Source organism: Schistocerca nitens, chromosome 5 (genome assembly GCF_023898315.1).
Source record: "Schistocerca nitens isolate TAMUIC-IGC-003100 chromosome 5, iqSchNite1.1, whole genome shotgun sequence".
Classification (NCBI taxonomy): Eukaryota; Metazoa; Arthropoda; class Insecta; order Orthoptera; family Acrididae; genus Schistocerca; species Schistocerca nitens.
In genome coordinates, this window is record NC_064618.1 from 626,476,174 (window position 1) to 626,497,076 (window position 20,903).

The window sequence follows — 20,903 nt, forward strand, 5'->3', positions numbered from 1 at the left end:
TTGTAGACTTAGAAAAAGCTTTTGACAATGTTGACTGGAATATGCTCTTTCAAATTCTGAAGGTGGCAGGGGTAAAATACAGGGAGCGAAAGGCTGTTAACAATTTGTACAGAAACCAGATGGCAGTTATAAGAGTCGAGGGACATGAAAGGGAAGCAGTGGTTGGGAAGGGAGTGAGACAGGGTTGTAGTCTCTCCCCGATGGTATTCAATCTCTATATTGAGCAAGCAGTGAAGGAAACAAAAGAAAAATTTGAAGTAGGTATTAAAATCCATTGAGAAGAAATAAAAACTTTGAGGTTCGCTGATGACATTGTTATTCTGTCAGAGACAGCAAAGGACTTGGAACAGCAGTTGAACGGAATGGACAGTGTCTTGAAAGGAGGATATAAGATGAACATCAACAAAAGCAAAATGAGGATAATGGAATGTAGTCGAATTAAATCAGGTGATGCTGAGGGAATTAGATTAGGAAATGAGACACTTAAAGTAGTAAATGAGTTTTCTATTTGGGGAGTAAAATAACTGATGATGGTCGAAGTAGAGAGGATATAAAATGCAGACTGGCAATGGCAAGGAAATCATTTCTGAAGAAGAGAAATTTGTTAACATCGAGTATAGATTTAAGTGTCAGGAAGTCGTTTCTGAAAGTATTTGTATGGAGTGTAGCCATGTATGGAAGTGAAACATGGACGATAAATAGTTTGGACAAGAAGAGAATAGAAGCTTTCGAAATGTGGTGCTACAGAAGAATGCTGAGGATTAGATGGGTAGATCACATATCTAATGAGGAGGTATTGAATAGAATTGGGGAGAAGAGGTGTTTGTGGCACAACTTGACAAAAAAAAGGGACCGGTTGGTAGGACATGTTTTGAGGCATCAAGGGATCACAAATTTAGCATTGGAGGGCAGCGTGGAGGGTAAAAATCGTAGAGGGAGATCAAGAGATGAATACACTAAGCAGATTCAGAAGGATGTAGGTTGCAGTAAGTACTGTGAGATGAAGAAGCTTGCACAGGATAGAGTAGCATGGAGAGCTGCATCAAACCAGTCTCAGGACTGAAGACCACAACAACAAACAACAACATAGTGACCAAAAAATTACGGCTGTTTGGGGCACACAAAATAGTTGCGGGCTGCCAAAAGTTGATATAGACAGTTCTCAGAAATAATTTTTGTTTGTGTGTTCAGTCTTCAGAGTTACAATGTTTCGTAACTTGTCAAGGGACCCAGGTGTTTATGGTTGGCATCTACTCTTCTGCAATGATCATATACTTAAATAGTTAAGCTCTGAACTTTCATTCAAGAGGACAGAGGTCTAAATCTCCTTCCAGCCAATCAGATTTAGATTTTCTGTGGTTTCTGTAAATCATTTAAAGCTATTTGGCCTAAGGATGTCTCCAAAAAATGATGCAGAGCTTGTAATTCAGCTCTGTGACAGGGGTAATTCTTCACCAATAGTATTTAACTATGCTTTCCTGCCCTTGTGTGTTTTTAGCTCAGCGGGAAGTAGTTAGTGACCCAGTCCTGATTTGGATTCATGTGTTGTTCATAGTAGTATTGTAGTGATCTTAATGTGGGATATCCTCTTTATTCAGCCAGCAGTACGTACTTAAGATGACATACCTACTCTTTGTCAGATTGCAATTTACAACCGTATGTATCATATCTCACTTACATCCGAAGGTAATTTAATACTGCTAGGTTCTTATAAGCTTTCAAATTCTGAATGTGGGAATTAGTTCTGTAATGTACCAGGTAAATAATGTTATTTACACAAACCAATTATGAAATCAGCCACATCCGAATTCCTTCATTATTCCGTTGCTGTACTGACCCAGTGATCACCCATAACTTCAGTATTCTTTTGATCCATCAACTCGATTAGTGACATTATCTTTTTTTTAATAAAAAACAATTAGTGTATCATCCATTTTTTGTAAACATTGGCTCTTTGATTTGAAAATTCTTCACACAATGAAGAGATATTGGCCTACATCATGAAATTTCAGACATCTACACTTTTTATTTATAAACCACATAATTTGTTTTCACCAGAGGTCATTACTTCTGCACAGTTGAGTGATATAGTTTCTGATACTTAATATCCTCCTCTCATATTAAATACAGATTATATTTAAACTTCAACATTCACTTCATTGAACCGTTTAGAATGTTCTAACTATAGCATATTTGAGTATCAGTTATCACATTAGACTGATTTCATATCACAGTCAGATTAACAAAGCCCATTTGCCCACTTGCATAAGATTTTTAATATCCAAGATAACTTCTATCTTTTTTGAAATGTCGAATTGAATACCATCTTTATCAGTGTGTTTTGTAAAATAGTATTACTTTTTCGATTACCACTTTTTCATAGATTATCTTCACAAAATTTTAAAGAAAAATCAGAACACCATTTTCTTCAAATTAATTCCAAAAAATGCATGAAAGATTTATTTGAACACAATGCACGCAGCGTCATGTAACGTCATAACTAACTTTTAATAACAAGATCAGATTACTACTCTTGACCTTTGAAGATCTCAGTACTGACTAAAAGCTTTTTTCTTTTTTCTTTTTTTTTTTCCCAAAATAAATTATAATTTTCTTTCTTTTTATATTGCCTACAATAACAGGAATTCCAAGAACTTGATGCTCTTGGCATCTTCTTCATCCCTCTGGCTGCCGATTTGATGGCGAGTATGTCTGCTCTTGTCAACAAAGCTATACAGACACAAATCATGGCCCGCTCTTACAGCTTCAGTTGGACTAGTATTCCTGAAGAAAAAAAAAAAAAAAGGATATTGTGAAACTCCAACTAACATCCAAGGAGTTGTTTCCAAAATGAATCTCGAGTGTGTGCTAAGTCATTTCTTCATGAAACACTATTTTAGGAATGTTGCTGTAGCGAAGTATGCAGGAAGTCCTCTTTGAAGTTTGAAAAGTAGAAGAGAGGTTTGACAGAAATTAATCTGGGAGGGTAGTTTTAAACAGTGAGAAAAAAAGCCAATCACCAAATTATTATAAATCTCTCTCTCTCTCTCTCTCTCTCTCTCTCTCTCTCTCTCTCTCTCTCTCTATCTCTCTCTCTCACCTGCGGGTTCAGGGTTAGAATTGGCCCGTGGTATTCCTGCCTGTCGTAAGAGGTGACTAAAAGGAGTCTCCAACGTTTCGGCTTTTATGTGATGGTCCCCTGTAGGGTTTGACCTCCAATTTCAAAATTTTTTTGAAGAGCGCTGCATCTCTTGGGGAAGGATACATCCCTGGGTGCGTTTTCCACCATGCAATATACAGTGTCGCTTTCTGCACCGACGATGTCCATGGACTTCCTTGCACCTGATATCCAGCACGGTAGCCAGTCCGTTGTGGTGGAGCCGCCATGTACCCTGTTGTTTGTAGCCCCCTGACAACACAGGGATCGCTCTGCTGATGCCTGTGCCGTTAACTCCCCACGTATGTCAAGGAGTAGATGCCTATCTCCCAGGGGCATTAGGACTCCGAGCAATGTCCATGCCATCGTGCCAGGTGGACCTCCCTGAGGCTGGGTGGCGCCTGTGGGGAGGGCCCTTAGTCGGAGTGGGTGGCATCAGGGCGGATGACCCACAATGAAGTGTGATACATCATCTCTTGCTGGTGGCCAACCATCAGCAGTCTCTTAAGCATTCGAGGGCTCAATTTAATGCAAACACGTCCCCCCCCCCCCCCTCTCCCCTGGCCACACCATGGGAAGAACGAAAGGCTACGGTTGGCAGTGAAGCTTATTCACCCCGGTACCTAGTATGTACGAGAGCTGATAGGGAGTCTTTCATGATGATGAAGCCTCAGTTCTTTGTAGAGCATTTAGGGGACAAGTTTGGGGAGGTGGAGGGCTTGTCCAAAATGCGCTCTGGGTCAGTTTTGATAAAAACGGCATCCTCTGTCCAGTCACGGGCATTACTCACTTGTACAAGTTGGGGGATGTTTCTGTTACCATCACGCCCCATAAGAGTTTAAATATGATACAGGGTATTATATTCCACAGAGACCTTCTTTTGCAGTCTGATGATTAGCTGTGCGCCAATTTAGAGTGAAGAGGTATTCATTTTGTCTGGCACTTTCATCGGGGTCCAAGCGATAATCGGGTTGTCACTGATGCCTTCATCTTGGCCTTTGAGGGTGATACATTGCCTGAGAAGGTCAAGGTGATGATTTATCACTGTGATGTCAATCCATATATCCCTTCCTCAACGTGGTGCCTTAAGTGCTGGAAGTTCGGCCAGATGTCTTCCCGCTGTACTTCCAGCCTCATATGTCAAGATCTCAGACGCCCATCACACCCCAATACTCCATGTGCCCAGCCTCCCATCTGTGTCAACTGTGGAGAGCATCATTCACCTTGCTTGCCAGACTGCAGGATTTTACAGAAAGAGAGGAAAATCTTTCGAATATGCACCCCTGGACTGACTGACCTACACTGAGGCTAAGCAGAAGGTTAAACGCCTCCATCCTGTTCATATGACCTCCTCTTACACTGCCACTGCCACTGTTCTAACCCTAGCCCCATCAGCTCCAACTACAACAGTCATCTCTCAGAGAGCTGGAAGATTAGTCCTGCCCCGTTGATTGTGGGGGGCGCTTCCCTCCCTGTTGCTCCTGCTCCTGCAACACCTACTTCGGGAGCAACCCCCCCCCCCCTCCCCCCGCCATCCAACCATTGGCAATGTCTGTCCCCACTTCTAAGCTGGAGAAGTGTCCAACTTCTTTGGCTCCTCTCGCTTGGAAGGGGTCTCTTGTGTCCCTCCCTTCCCAGGTTTCTCCTAGTGGGAAGGCTGATGCACACCAATGGCTGAAGTGTCCAGAAGCAACTGGTCATAAGGCTTCACGGTCGTCCTCAGTCCTGGAAACTGAATCCGTGAAGCCCTCCCAGCCAGAGAAACCAAAGGATCAGTGAGAAAAGTCGAAAAAGAAGGCCCCTAAGACCAAGGTTATTGCGATGGAACCACCACCACCGCTACTTACCAGCTTTGCATCTGAGGATGAGGTGGAGATTCTGGCATCCGCTGAGTACCTAGATCTCGCCGGATCCTCAGACACAATGGATGTCACTCCCACAGGTACTCAATCAGTGGCAGCAGGTGACCCAGCGGCGTAATATGACTCCTTGGTCCCTCCATGCATTTTTCGGTTGTGGGCAGTGTCATTCTCCAGTGGAATTGCAGCAGTTTTTTCCCCACCACCATGCTGAGCTCCGTCAACTTATCAGCCTTCACCCTTTCTTTTGAATTGCGCTCCAGGGAACTTGGTTTCTGGTGTTGTGAACCCCCGCCCTCCGTGGCTATCAGGGTTATTATAAGAATCGGGCAGCTTATGAGAGGGTATCTGGTGGAGTCTGTGTCTACGTCCTTAACTCTCTTTGAAGCGAGCATGTGCCTCTTCAAACACCTTTAGAGGCCGTCGCTGTTAGGGTGTGGATGTTGCAGGCTGTTACCGTCTGCAGTATCTATCTTCCACCAAATGGTGATGTCCCGTAGCATGTATTGGCTGCGCTGGTAGCCCAACTGCCGCCATCTTTCCTGTTACTGGGCGACTTCAATGCCCGTAACCCTTTGTGAGGTGGATTGATGGCAACAGGCCGAAGCACTGTCATTGAGCAAGTGTTGGCACAGCTTGACCTTTCTCTTTTAAATGATAGTGCCTCCACACATTTCAGTGTGGCGCATGGCACGTACTCAGCCATCGACCTTTTGGTCTGCAGCCCTGGCCTTCTACCGTTTGTCACTGCTCCAGCGTCACTCACCTGGGCACCTCCCCAGATAGGCTTTGAATAAGGCTGATTGGGACTCGTTCGCCTCCATTGCCACTATTGAGCCTCTTTTTCATGATGCCATTGATGTGGTGGTTCACATGGTCACCACTAGCATCCTTTCTGCAGCGCAATCTGCAATTCCCTGTTCTTCTGGGTCCCCTTGGTGGAGGACTGTGCCTTGGCGGTCATAAGAGATCACTGAGCCGATTCGCGATTGCAGGCGGGCCCTCCACCGTCATAAGTGGCACTTGTCACTGGACCACCTCATTGAATTTGAATGGCTCTGTGCCCAAGCCCAACTCCTTATTCGCCAACGGAAGCTGGAGTGCTGGAAAAGGTATGTCTCCACCATTGGCACCCGTACCTCTCCATCAAAGTTTTGAGCCAAGATTAGGTGACTCTATGGCTATCAGACCCCCGTCAGTTTACCTGGGATTTCCCTGAATGTAGCAGTCTGTACTGAATCAGACATTATTGCAGAACTCTTAGCAGAGCATTATGCCCAGAGTTCTGCTTCTACAAATTACCTGCTGGCCTTCCGCTCCCTGAAAGAACGGTTGGAACGTCAGAGCCTTTTATTCCATAAGCGCCACCCTGAATCGTACAATGCTCCATTCAGTGAGTTGGAATTCCATAGTGCCCTCGCCGCTTGTCCTGATATGGGTCCTGGGCTGGATCGCATCCACTATCAGATGCTCAAACACCTCTCAGTGGACTGCCAGCGACACCTCCTAGACCTTTTCAACTGTATCTGGGTTGAGGGTGAGTTCCCGTCTCAGTGGCGGGAAAGCATTATCATACCAGTGTTGAAGCCTGGATAGAACCCACTGAGGTAGACAGCTACCGCCCCATTAGCCTCACCAATGTTTTGTGCAAGTTGCTTGAACATATGGTGAGCCAGAGGTTGAGTTGGCTCCTTGAGTCTCGGGGTCTTCTGGCTGCGTCACAGGATGGGTTCTGTAAGGTCCGCTCTGCCGCCGATACTCTTGTCTGCCATCTGTATGGCCTTTGCCTGTATCATCATCTGGTTGCCATCTTTTTTGACATGCAGAAGGCATACAATACCACATGGCAAGTTGCAAGTTGGTTCCTCCCATAGTTCCTCCCGAGTCCAGGAGAATGGGGTCCAACAGGGCTCTGTCTTGAGTGTTGCCTCTTTTTAGTTGCTATCAATGGGCTAGCTGCAGCTGTGGGAACGTCTGTATCAGCTTCTTTGTATGCTGATGACTTTTACCTGTACTATAGCTCCAATGGCTTTGCGGTTGCTGAATGGCAGCTACAGGGCGCTATCGGGCGCAACCTTGGGCCGTCGCACATGGCTTCCAGTTCTTGGCAGACTTGCGTCATGCATTTCTGCCGGCATCGCACTGTTCACCCTGAGCCACGGCTTTATCTTGATGGTGAACCTCTTGCTGTGGTGGAGATGCATCGGTTTTTGGGCTTGGTTTTTGATACCCAGTTGACTTGGCTACCTCATATTCGGCAGCTTAAACAAATGTGCTGGCACCATCTTAATGCTCTTCGTTGCTTGAGTCACACCAGCTGGGGTGCCGATTGGTCTACCCTTCTACGATTGTAACATGTGTTGATTCAGTCCCATATCAATTATGAGAGCATTGCTTAAGATTCGGCATTGCCTTCTGCGTTGCCATTGCTTGACCCCATACTTCACTGTGGGGTCCGACTCACAACTGGAGCTTTCTGCACAAGCCCTGTAAACAGCATACTTGTGGAGGCTGGTGTCAAAAATGGTTCAAATGGCTCTGAGCACTATGGGACTTAACTTCTGAGGTCATCAGTCCCCTAGAACTTAGAACTACTTATACCTAATTAACCTAAGGACATCACACACATCCATGCCCGAGGCAGGATTTGAACCTGCGACCGTAGCGGTCGCGCGGTGCGACCGTAGCGGTTGCGCGGTTCCAGACTGTAGCGCCTAGAACCGCTCGGCCACTTCGGCCGGCGGAGGCTGGTGTCCCTCCATTGCGGATCTGGCGCCATTGACTTCTGGCTGCTTATGCTGCACATCTTTTTAGCTTGCCCGGGCATCCCAATTACCGTCTCCTGTTCTCCAATTCTGTCATCCATCTTCCAGAACAGCAGTCCTGGTAAGGGTGTACGATCGCTGTTTGTGTCTGGGCTCTTCTCTCTGGGCTTGAGTTTCTCCCTCTTCCACCTTTGAAGAGCCACAGATGGCAAACCATAATTATGTTAAAAATTTACTTTGTACAGTTTAAACATAACGCGCAAGTATTCGCAACAGACGTACGCTTTTATCTGCAACACAGTTATTACTGGGGATATCCGCACTCACGCAAACCTGTTACTATAAGTAGTGTTGTTTTCGAGTGAAAGCTGTGTGAGGATTATTAGCGCACAGATAAAAAAAAATTAAAATAGGCAGCGTGTATAGTTTGCATGTTATGCTCGTTCTCTTCTATTCTCCTCCCTTCATTCCAGTATAAACGCTTGTTCACAAGTATAAACGAATGGCAGTGAACATTGGCGAATTATTTATGAATACTCGTTTGCTGCAGTGTAAACTTCATTCGCTCTAGTATATACCAGGATTTAGAGGGACCGATGACCTAGCAGTTAGATGACGGCTATTATTCATTTATTTCACTGTTGCGATTTCAGCTCTAGAGCCATTTTCAAGTACCAAGGGAAAGGCCTTGTAAGGTAATGCTTCTTAAATTGTTTACCAAATGTTACCACACTATGCTTTGCATTTTGTTATCCATATCTTATATTGGTTTCAGTTTTCACATTGCACACAAAAATGCCTCTACAGCCAAAATTACAATAGTGAGTGAATAAACAGTTTAAAAAAAGTCCAAATTGCAGCAAAGATTTCATTTAAAAATTGTATGATATGATTCTTGTACAGGAAGGGCTGCCACGTTATATCAGAATATAAGATCAACAAAATTTAGATAGGATCGATTGCTTAGGGCTCTTTATTAATTCTTACTCGTAGCTGATTTATTGATTTACCTGAATTTAAAATCCACTCCCGTAACCGTTCTTTATCTTTGACGGGAAATCTGAACATTTTTAGTTCAGGATTTGTCCGTCTACTCCTTACACAGTTGATATACTCGTAGGCCCTCAGCAAGGCGACTCGATCCACTACCACCGGTATGTCAGAAACAGCTGTACTTCACAGACGCCAAATGGTGGAAAGCTGCGTGCGTTCGGACGATGTTGCCACATATTTCACAGAACGGAGTGCCATCTAGTGGTTGGTGCCACAAGTAAGGGTGTGACGCTGTTGCCACCTGGTGGCTGTTCCCTGACAAGGGTTGCCTGCTAGACCAAGCGATTGGGCAATCTGTTTCTTACGTGATCTGGGCTATTACTCTTGGGGATCATTCTGAACAGTGCTCATTGTCGGCTGGCTGCAGTGTTTTCACTGCCGAGCTGGTAGCATCTCTTGCGCCCTAGAATATATCCGCTCCTGCTCAGTTGAGTCCTTTGTTATCTGTAGTGACTCCCTGAGCGGTTTACTAGCTGTCAACCCATGTTTTTCTCACACTCGTCTGGTGATGGCTATCCAGGAGTCCATCCATACTCTTGCCCGTTGCGGCCGCTCCGTGGTTTTTATGTGGACCCTGGGTCATGTTGGCATCCCGGGTAATGAACGTGGTGACACGCTGGCCAAACAGGCTGACCGTGCACTGGCCCTGGAGATTGGCCTTTTGGAGTGCGATTTCTAGTCAGTTTTGCGGCAGAAGGTCCTTGGTATATGGAGTGATGAATGGTGCAACTTGCCTTCACCCAACAAACTTCGGGTTATCAAGGAAACTACAGGTGTGTGGTGCTCCTCCATGCGAGCCTCTCACAAGGACTAAGTTGTTCTCTGCCAGCTATGCATTGGCCATACCTGGCTGACGCATGGGCATTTATTGCACCACGAGGACCTGCCTCTGTGTTGCTGTGGATCAGCATTGACAGTGGTCCACATCTTGTTGGACTGTGTGCTTTTAACTGCACTCGGGCAGCAGTTTACACTGCCTGATACGCTCCCTGCACTTTTAACAGATGATGCTGCCATGACAGGCTTAGTTTTGAGTTTTATTCATGCAGGGGGATTTTATCGCTTGATCTGAGGGTTTGTGTCTTTTTTTGTGTTGAGTATGGCCTTTGGCCTACGGTTTTAGATTGGGGTTTTTAGTGTGTCTCTTGGTGGTTGACTTTTCCTTTTTTGTTACCATGGTTGGCCAACCACTGTAACACTGTGCGTTTTTTAATTCCTCTTTTCTGCTCTTTGTCTATGACTTTCTTGTTCTATGTTGTCCCTCGTCGTCTGTGTTCTTTTTCTTCTTCTTGGGTGTTTTTAGTCATGGAAAAAGAGACTGATGGCCTTTGTAGTCTGGTCCCTTCAACCCCCCACAAACCAACCACCATCTCTTTCTCTCATTCTGCATGTGTGTGTGTGTGTGTGTGTGTGTGTGTGTGTGTGTGTCAGAGTATTTGTTGTATCGTTTGACTGCCAAGGATACATCTCAAGTTGGCCTGGTTTTAATGAGCTGACTTTTTGTGGTATCAGTAGACTTGCTGACAGATAGCTGCAGAGCAAGATCTGACAAGTATTTGTAACAGAGTCCAGCTGAAATCAAGCAAATGTATTTTGTTGAATTTATTATGCCAAGCACGCCTAACAGCTGTGTGAAGATGACTCACATGACTCTGAAATTGATAGCAATATGATGTGACCAGTCTACAGTGTAGAGTATGTCATAAAATGACATTTTACAATGAATAGTTCCAGGAAAGCTGCAATAATGTAATTAGTGTTGTTTTTTCTTTACTATAAGCGTGTTTTGGCTACAGCACCATTCTCAGGTAAATGCAGTATGGACGTCTATTCCAGCTAGACATTTTCTAGAGTGTGGCGCTATAGCTGAAACAAGCTTGTAGTAAAGAAGAAACAGTACTAATTATAGTATTTGCAGCTTGCCTGGAATTATTCATTATAAAGTTACTGCTATAGCTATAAGGAAAATGACAACTATTTGGGATCATAGAATTAATTACTTTATGCACTAGATTTATCATCCATTTCATAGACTTTGATCGTGTTGAATTATATTTTTGCAAAGTCTTACATCAAATCTGTAATTGTAATTTATTTCTTTTTCTCCCACAGTGATATATTTAAGGAAATTAAAGAACAGTTCCATAATTGTGGAGTTATAATGAGGCAAGCTGTTGATCATTTTTCTGAAAAAGGTATGTACAAACAAAATTTTCTAAACTACATGGCTTATAGAGAAACCTAAAGGTAAATTGGGTATTTGGCAGTAAGACACATATGTTCTGTATTCATGTTGTGGAAGAGATTTAGAAAACATGTACCCGAAAAACCTGAAGAAAAAGTTAATTGCAATGCTGAAGCTGTATTCTGATATAGTGCCCTTTCTCACAAACTTAGTTAAATTAAAATTAATGCTCCTACCTAAGTGAATTGAATCAAAGAGGTCTCTGGTTTCTATTATACTGTCTTCCATGATTACTAGAATGCATCAAATTGTAGTAGATGCTTCATCACTAAATTCTTCTGTTATTTTCGGTTACGCTATATTCAGTAGGATAAATTCACAGGATTGAATTAAAAGTATTCATTGTGAAGGGCTATCTTATGAGGTACACGACTGTCAGAACTGGTATGTTTAAAAATATTCCTCAGTTGTTAGTTGATATTTAATGTGAACAGACTTTTTCTCAGTTGTTTCTTTATATCCAGTGAGGACAGACACTCATATATTTGTGATAGAAGATGACAGAACGTAATAAATTTGAAGACATCATAGTCACCAGTTGCAAGAAACCGTCTGTCCAGAGCTGCATGTGCACTGTCATCACCTTGTGCAGTTTGTCACATTATGAGTCCTGTATTGGAGGCATCATTACCTACTTCAGACAATAAAATTGGCTCTGGAATTACCATGGTATTGGCTACTAACAAAAAGGTGTCAGGTCTATGATTGGATACCAACCGCAGCTTAGATTTTGAATAAAAGTAGTAGTCTGGGATAGTGAGTCACCCTCATTCAGCCAACAGCTTTGTCAAAGATGGCAGAGGAACAGAGACCACCCCTTAGGATAGGAAACTGGCCCTTTAAGTGGAAGAATCAATAGAAGGTAATATATTTCATTGCATTAAATACAAATAATGTGTATCTGCAGAAAGTGATGCCTGAAATTGGAAAAGTGTCATGATGATTTCTTCATTGGCAAAATATTTCAGATTAGCATCTCATCCAGACCTCTAAGAGGGGCTGCCAAATAGGGGACAACTATGAGGGGAAGTGAAATACCAATCCTAACATAGCTTTGACTGCTAAGACTATCCTAATCCCACAACATTTCTTTCTTCCAGGTGTTAAGTCATGTGTGTACCAAGTTTGGTTGGATTTTGGCTAAGTGATCCAGACCTATGCTTTACATCTTGCTCCTTCTGGCTGCCAACCCTACCCGTATTTATTAAATGTTATCACAGCTGTCAACAGTTGGCTCAGCAATTGCAAAAATTATTGATATGACACCAATATGTTTTGTGCTCCCAGGTGCACAGCTGAGTTGTTGATTCAGTTTTAGCACAATGTTTTGGTGACCAACCCACTCTTCATCCTCAAGTGTTGTGAACTGTGCTGTTACGTGTACTCACTATCTGTAATCAGCATAAGATGGTTTCCTTTTGATAATTTTTGTGTGTCTTGTTGTTGACTCCCCCACCCCATGTCTGAGGATGCTAGGGAGTGCTTCATTCAAAGGATATCTTTCTGCATGGTAAGTTACACGCGCGTGCGCGCGCGCGCGCACACACACACACACACACACACACACACACACACACACACGCATGCATGCGCGCGCTTTCCAGGGGGGAGGGGGGGGGAGATGGATTCAGAAAAATCAGGCCTATAATAATAATATGGTACTTAATTTAGAAATACTCCAATGGAAAAGAAGAATTGCTCACAAAAATGCATAGCCCATATCAGTTTACCACAAATCATTAATTATACTAAAATTTTGAAACAATGAATAATATTTACATACATTATACATTTTTACAATGAAATCAATGCAAAGCTGATCATTATCAGGCAAAGTAAGTACAGTGGAATCTTGCATAGCGAGCATAGATCATTCCATAATCTTACTTGTAGTACAAAACAGCTGTTAAGCAAAACAATCCATCCCATATAAATTAATGTTAAATACAATAATGCATTCCATGCAGAAAAAATACTAAAAGTTTTATCTTATTCATACCTTTTATTCTAAGAAAATTATACATTCAGTATTATGTACTTTACTATTCCCAATACGTACCTAATTCTTTTATACTAGGAAGCTATCTACATTCATTTGTTTCTACCGACACTTCAACACTTGGTGAAAATACGACACAACATTGATCTAATCAAAAAAGGATCGTATGTCACCCAAGCCTTATTGTTGGACCTCCACATTACATTTAACCTGCTATTCTGGACTTTACACTTCTTGAAAGCTTGTGGACTTTCTGAAAGGTAAAAACGCAGTGCTTTAATTTTCAAATTGCTGTTTGCATTGGCACAGAATAGCAATGTGAGACAGTCTTTTATTGGCTTTTGATTGGGCAATGCATTATCCTCTGCTGTTATAAACTCCCCAAAGTTGCTTTTGGTGAAACTAACCCGGGCATTCATCTGTATACCAGAGCTGATGGGAAGCTCTACAACATTTCTCTACTCAGATCCAAGCACTTCCAAGAGGACTTGTTTGTAAATAGCCTTTTATTTGCTGATGATGCTTCATTTGTAGCGCCTACTCAAGACAATCTGCAAGAGCTTGTGGATAAGTTCTCTACTGCATGCAAGCTCTTCTCCATGTCTATTAATGTAAAGAAGACGGTTGTCGTGGCACAAGGATACACGGATCCGCCTGTCATCAAACTGGATGGCTCCTTGTTGAAGGTAGTTGATAAATTCTGCTATCTTGGTTCAATAATGGCAGAATATCTCTCCGTGGATGACGAGATAAATGCACGAATAGGAAAGGCTGCCAGCACTTTCAGAAAGTTTCGCACATGAGTGTGGAACAGCAAACATCTTACATTGTCGACAAAAATAATTGTGTATCAATCATGTGTGCTGAGTATTCTCCTGTATGGAGCTGAGACTTGGGTATTGTATGCCAAACAGGAATGAAAGCCCAACACCTTTCACCTGTGGTGCTTATGGAGCATCTTGGGAATATCATGGAAGGATCATGTGACAAAATGATATGGTTCTGAAAACTGCAGAACAACAAAGTATCACTCCCACACTCAAGCAACGTTGCCCACGGTGGTTAGGACATCTGCATCGTATGGACCACACCCATCTACCCCGGCGCACATTACTCAGTAAAATAACAGGGGCAAAGAAAACTTGTGTAAGATCATCACTACACTTCAAGGATTGTGTCAAGCATGATATATCATATGCCAAACAGGGACGAAAGCCCAATACCTTTGACCTGTGGTGCTTATGGAGCATCGTGGGAATATCATGGAAGTATCATGTGACAAATGATATGGTTCTGAAAACTGCAAAACAACAAAGTATCACTGCCACACCCAAGCAACGTCGCCTGCAGTGGTTAGGACATCTGCATCGTATGGACCACTCCCATCTGCCCCGGCGCACATTACTCAGTAAAATAGCAGGAGCAAAGAGATCTAGTAGAAGACCATCACTGTGCTTTAAGGATTGCATCAAGTGTGTCACATTCGACAATGCACTCTGGCCGCAGCCTCTTCCAAGCAGAAGTGAGAGTTCTCTTGCTAACCCCTTACCATGCATTTTCGATCATATTGAAGCAGGAAACAGTGTTGAACTGATATTTCCAAAACTCTCTCAGAGTGAGATTGGTGGCTTCAGTCAACTCAAAGCAGTGCTCAAAGGGTGCTTTACTTTAGAGCTTCTTAAAGTTAGAAATAATCTGCTGGCCTATCACCTGGTGTAATGGTGGTATGTTGGGAGGCAGAAATAGTATCTTGATGAATTGAAATTCTTCAAGGAGATGGTCTTGTAGGCAAGGAGAATGGGCAGGACCGTTGTCCGTAACAAGCAAGAGATGGATTGGCAGATTCATCTCACCGAAGGACCAACCACTTCATTAATACAATCACAAAAAAGATCACGTGACACCAAGCCTTGTTGTTGGATCTCCACATCACATTTCACCTGCTCTTACACTTCTCGAAGGCTTATGCAGTTTCTGAGTTGTAAACAAGCAACGGCTTAATTTTCAAATCGCGAGTTGCATTGGCACAGAATAGCAATGTGGGACAGTGTTTCATTGGCTTGTGACCTAGCAATGCATTCTCCTCTGCTGTCATAAAGGTAAGCTTCAGCATCTTTTTCCAGAATAAACCCATCTCCTCTCAATTAAAAATCTGTTGTGGCAGATAACCTCAGAATCTTCAAGCATCTTGAAGTTGTTGATGAAGTTCTCTGCTGCATTTGTGTCAGAGCTGGTTGCTTCACTGTACCTCACAGAGATGTGAATGCCAGTTCTTCTCTTAAACTTCTTGAACCAGCTACGGCTTTCCTTAAACACTTCTTCAGCTGCTGATGATCTTGGCGCCTTCTTAACGAGGTCGGTGAAAATCATTCTTGCCTTCTCACCAATGAGGTTCTTGTTAGTAATATTACTTTGCAATGGCTTTTCATTTATCCATTTAATAACAACCTTTCGACATCGTCCAGAATACAAAATGGTTATTTAGATACTCTTGTCACTTCCTTCAAATCATCTATCTCCTTAACCTTGTCCTCCTTCGTGAGGATAGTGCAAATAGTTGATATAGACCGATTGTATGTGCATGCCAAATCAGTATTGCTCACACCACGTTCGCGATTTTCATTGATTTTACATTTCATTTCTAAGGCCATTCTTTTTCCTTTATGGCCACCTTCTTGCGGCTTTATATTCAGGGACATTTCTACAAATGTTATTAAAATTTGCACACAAAAAACGCTATGTGAACACAAGTTTAGAAAAATTTGTGAAGACAAGCTACACTAAGAAGCAGAAGGAGAACTAAACCCAGACTGTAATACATACTAAAGACTTTGTTCATACTCCACTGCCGACAGTGAAAGGTGTTCGTCTTGTTGAACGTTTCCGCGGCCACGCACGAATGGCTGGTGATGTCACACTGAATTGTTGTAACTTGTTATGCGAAACATCGCTCGTTAAGCAAGTCTTTTTTTTTTCCAAATTGTCGTGTTTGTTATGCAAATTGTGTGTTATAGGAGGTCCTCGTCAAGTGAGGTTCCACTGCATTTCTTTCATCTTTGGTTTCTAAACCTTATCCTTACTATCAAACGTTTGTGTCACTCATCTTGTCAATAGTCATTGAACCCACTTTTTATATCTTTTCTCATAAATACTTCACAAATCATCTAATTATTTTCGTCTCTTGTGCTGTGAATCACTCATACATGTTGCCACCTTTAGCACTTTAAGGACTGTTTATACATAGTTCACTGTCACTCACATAATTTAAAAATTGTCATTTGTTCTTTTCACTGTGCCTCACCCTGTGGCAACATCTGTAAGCTTACTAATCTGGTGTAATCCTCAGGTGTCTCTTGGTATTCCGTTGTTGATTGTCCTCCTAATATTAATGGATTTGATGAACATTTGTTAAATAAAGTGCACTGCACTATATCAGTCGATTTTCCATCTGTTCATATTTATTTACTCAATGTGTTTCCTTAATGATCATCAGGTTTGTAATAGGCAGGATTCTAAATACTCTTACTATGTCAGTAAGTTGTACCACTTAGCACCATATCACAAATTTCTTTCATGGCAGACTAAGACATTAATGTAGATTATTCGGGCACAGACTGTACACTTTGAGAGCTCGATACAAACTGCTTATATTAATGACTGCTAAAGATGAACTAAGTAACTTTAAATTTTAGGTGATCCTCACAGACTAGGTAACATAGTTACTATAGTAGCTGAATACTATATGGAGACTTAATAAAATTTAGATTGCTCACGAGTTCTATGCTAGACCCTGACTGCTTGTAGTGTTATGTGGTATGCCTATTTATAGACACACACAATACAAGAATCACTTAATGGTAAAATACACACTAGACAATAACATAAGGGGCAAGTTAAATGAGATACAGTCACAATATGGAAGAGTAATGTTAATAAAAAGGGGACTCTGAAAATTTATCAGTAAAATTGTTGTTGTTGTTGTTGTTGTGGTCTTCAGTCCTGAGACTGGTTTGATGCAACTCTCCATGCTACTCTATCCTGTGCAAGCTTCTTCATCTCCCAGTACCTACTGCAACCTACATCCTTCTGAATCTGTTTAGTGTATTTATCTCTTGGTCTCCCTCTACGATTTTTACCCTCCACGCTGCCCTCCAATACTAAATTGGTGATCCCTTGATGCCTCAGAATATGCCCCACCAACCGATCCCTTCTCCTAGTCAAGTTGTGCCACAAATTTCTCTTCTCTCCAGTTCTATTCGATACCTCCTCATTATTTATGTGATCTACCCATCTAATCTTCAGCATTCTTCTGTACCACCACATTTCGAAAGCTTCTATTCTCTTCTTGTCTAAACTATTTATCGTCCACGTTTCACTTCCATACATGGCTACACTCCATACAAATACTTTCAGAAACGACTTCCTGACACTTAAATCTATACTCGATGTTAACAAATTTCTCTTCTTCAGAAACGCTTTCCTTACCATTACCAGTCTACATTTTATACCCTCTCTACTTCGACCATCATCAGTTATTTTGCTCCCCAAATAGTAAAACTCATTTACTACTTTAAGCCTCTCATTTCCTAATCTAATTCTCACAGCATCACCCGATTTAATTCAACTACGTTCCATTATCCTCATTTTGCTTTTGTTGATGTTCATCTTATATCCTCCTGTCAAGAAACTGTCCATTCCGTTCAGCTACTCTTCCAGGTCCTTTGCTGTCTCTGGCAGAATAACAAAGTCATCGGCGAACCTCAAAGTTTTTATTTCTTCTCAATGGATTTTGATTCCTACTCCAAATTTTTCTTTTGTTTCCTTTACTGCTTGCTCAATATACAGATTGAATAACATCGGGGATAGGCTACAACCCTGTCTCACTTCCTTCCCAACCACTGCTTCCCTTTCGTGACCCTCGACTCTTATAACTGCCATCTGGTTTCTGTACAAATTGTAAATAGCCTTTCACTCCCTGTATTTTACCCCTGCCACCTTCAGAATTTGAAAGAGAGTATTTCAGTCAACATTGTCAAAAGCTTTCTTTAAGTCTACAGTTCTAATTGGAGTAACTAATAATATAACAAGTTGTTTTAATGCAATCAGAAAAATCAAGGGTACAGATCTTTGGTACTGCATTTTGGAAATAATCACAATTTAAGATTGGAGTGTTGTAGAACATCAAAATTTTGACTGCAAATAACAATAGATTAAAATATTTGTTGAAAAAAGAGAATGATGACTTTCAAATGAACTATACCAATTTAGAAACAGAAAACTATTTGCACACATATTAATAATGAATATTCCTTTAAAGAAAATGTTTCCAAAAGAACCAAATGTACAGTTACTGTCAGCAGTCCGAAAGCTATACCGTGAATAATACGAGGGTTGGAACTTAAATAGTGGCAACTACTTATTCACAACCAATACAAAAGACTTACATGTTTGCACCTATTACTGTCCTTTAAAGTAGTCACCAGCATTGCGTAGAACCTGTTGCCAGCAATGTGGAAGGCGCAGTATACCGTTAGCAGAGCCTGTTCTGTTGATGGTGCGAATGGAGCGGTCTAAATTTATGGTCATTCTTGTGTACGACTGTGATGGTGTTATCCTAACACATCACGTTCCTCCACAGCAGACCATCAATGCGCAGTATTACTGTTCATTTTTGGAGCATCACCTGCGACCAGCTTTGTGAAACAAGCGGTGACACTTTCTGTGCAACCCACCCATCATTTTACATGACAATGCACAGGCGCATGCACCCCAAGCTGTGGCTGCTCTGTTTGGTCGATGGGACTGGGATGTACTGTACCACCCACCATACTCCCCGGACTTAAGTCCTTGTGACTTTGATTTTATTCCAAAGATGAAAGAACCACTTCGTGGCATTTGCTTCAGAACTGTTGCAGAGATTTGACAGACAGTAGACTGCTCCATTCGCACCATCAACAGAACAGGCTCTGCTAGCGGTGTACTACACCTTCCACATCGCTGGCAAAGGGTTCTACACAACGCTGGCGACTACTTTGAAGGACAGTAGCAGGTGTAAACATGTAACTCTTTTCTATCAGTTGTGAATAAACAGTTGCCACTATTTAAGTGCCAACCCTCGTAAATTGTAATGAAATACAACATGAATAAGAAATTAGCCATTTCATGTAGCTATTGTCTATTTATTACTAATCAAAATATGTCACAAAAGAAAAAATTAGTGTTGCTGTCAGGAGTGGTATAAGAATAAGTAGGATAGTCATAACTTCATCTGTTACACAGTGAAGTGTTGTTATGTGCCAGTAAGTTTTATGGAATAGATGCAGTAAGATGGGTTGATGTTGGGGCGTTACAGAATAGCAGGAAGGAGACATAACCACACCATGAATGAAGTTGCTCGATTTGTTGGTGTTTCAATGGAGGCTGTTGTGAGTCTTATCAAGGATCCACGCATAGCCATGTAACACTATAGAAGAACAATGGTCATAAGAAGATCCTAACTGACAGAGGTTGGAGATGAGTGTCATGGCTTGTTAATAACCATCGATTTGAAATGCACCTGGAATTACTTCTGTCAGTGAATGCAGGGCCATCTCAACTAATTTTTGAGTGAACATTGCAAAGGGAACTGTACTAAATGGACATGTGGAGTCGGCTGCCTCACAATAGGCCATTACTCGCAGGTGCACTTCTTCATTGGGCTAAACAACATTGGTACTGCACAGCAGCTGACTGGAGTCGTGTGCTGAGGTCCAATCAGTCATATATTTCCCACTTTTTTGAATGATACGAGGTGACAAATGCACCGACAACAGAATGAGGCATTTAACCTGCATTGTTTGTAGAGCGTAATTCAATCAGGAGCTGGTCCTGTGAAAGTTTAGGGGTGTTTTCTCATACCATGACAAGGCCCCACTCTACCGTGACCTGTTGTTTTCACTTTTTCGGCAACCAAGTGTTACATTTGTACATTTTCATGACGAATGTACTGTAGGCACTCTCTTCTTCCAAGGTGACAATAAGTATGATCACAGGGCTGCACATATACACTAATGTTTGGAAAAAGTGAAACACCAAGACTGAGAGTTGTGATCACAATGAAATTTACTCCACCAATTGGGGACATGAGACTACACAAATCTTTAGCATTACAGACCTGTACCTGCATTGTGACTGTGGACATTCAGTACGGAATAGTGCCACCACAAGCTGCGATCAGAGCTGCTAGATGTCGTGGCATAGAATCAAAGAATGCCTTAATACGCTGCTGGGGAATACCCTGCCATGTGGTTTGTAGGCGCATCCAGAAAGCATCAGCTGTGGCTTCAGGAGGACCTGAAAAACAAGTTGCCAACTGACCATATCCCAGACGTCTTCGAGGGATGACATGTCAAGCGAACAGGCAGGCCAAGGAAGTAGTGATACCTGTTGTTCTTCAAAGAAGGCTTGCACATCCCTTGTCATATGTGGGCGGGCATTATCCTGCTGAAATTAGCATGTAGAATGGCCTGCAGGAGGGCAGTGCCTCAGACTGTAAAACCACCCTGATGTAGCAGTAGTTCTCCAGATTGCCCTCAAGATGTTGGAGGCAAGACTGCATGTTATAGGCAGTGGCAACCCAAACCATCACACTTGACCTATGTCTGCTGTGCTACTCAACAATACAGCCTCTCAACGGGTTCACCATGGCAGTGTCAAACCCGTATGCAGCCATCACTTTAAGACGAGTTGAAACAGGACTCATTCGAAAACACTACATTTTGCCACTCAGTACGCCAGTGTTGCCATTCTATATCTACATCTACATACATACTCCGCAATCCACCAT

The 20,903-nt window shown here is 42.3% G+C and overlaps 1 protein-coding gene across 1 annotated transcript in view; it reads left to right on the forward strand.

The window, feature by feature from the left end:
* The window catches only part of LOC126259681 (transcriptional protein SWT1), a 260,925-nt gene that overhangs the window by 230,364 nt on the left and 9,658 nt on the right, over window positions 1–20,903 (forward strand). The window contains exon 19 of the mRNA XM_049956640.1: window positions 10,947–11,029. Coding sequence (XP_049812597.1) covers window positions 10,947–11,029 — 83 coding nt within the window. The remainder of the gene's footprint in view (window positions 1–10,946; window positions 11,030–20,903) is intronic.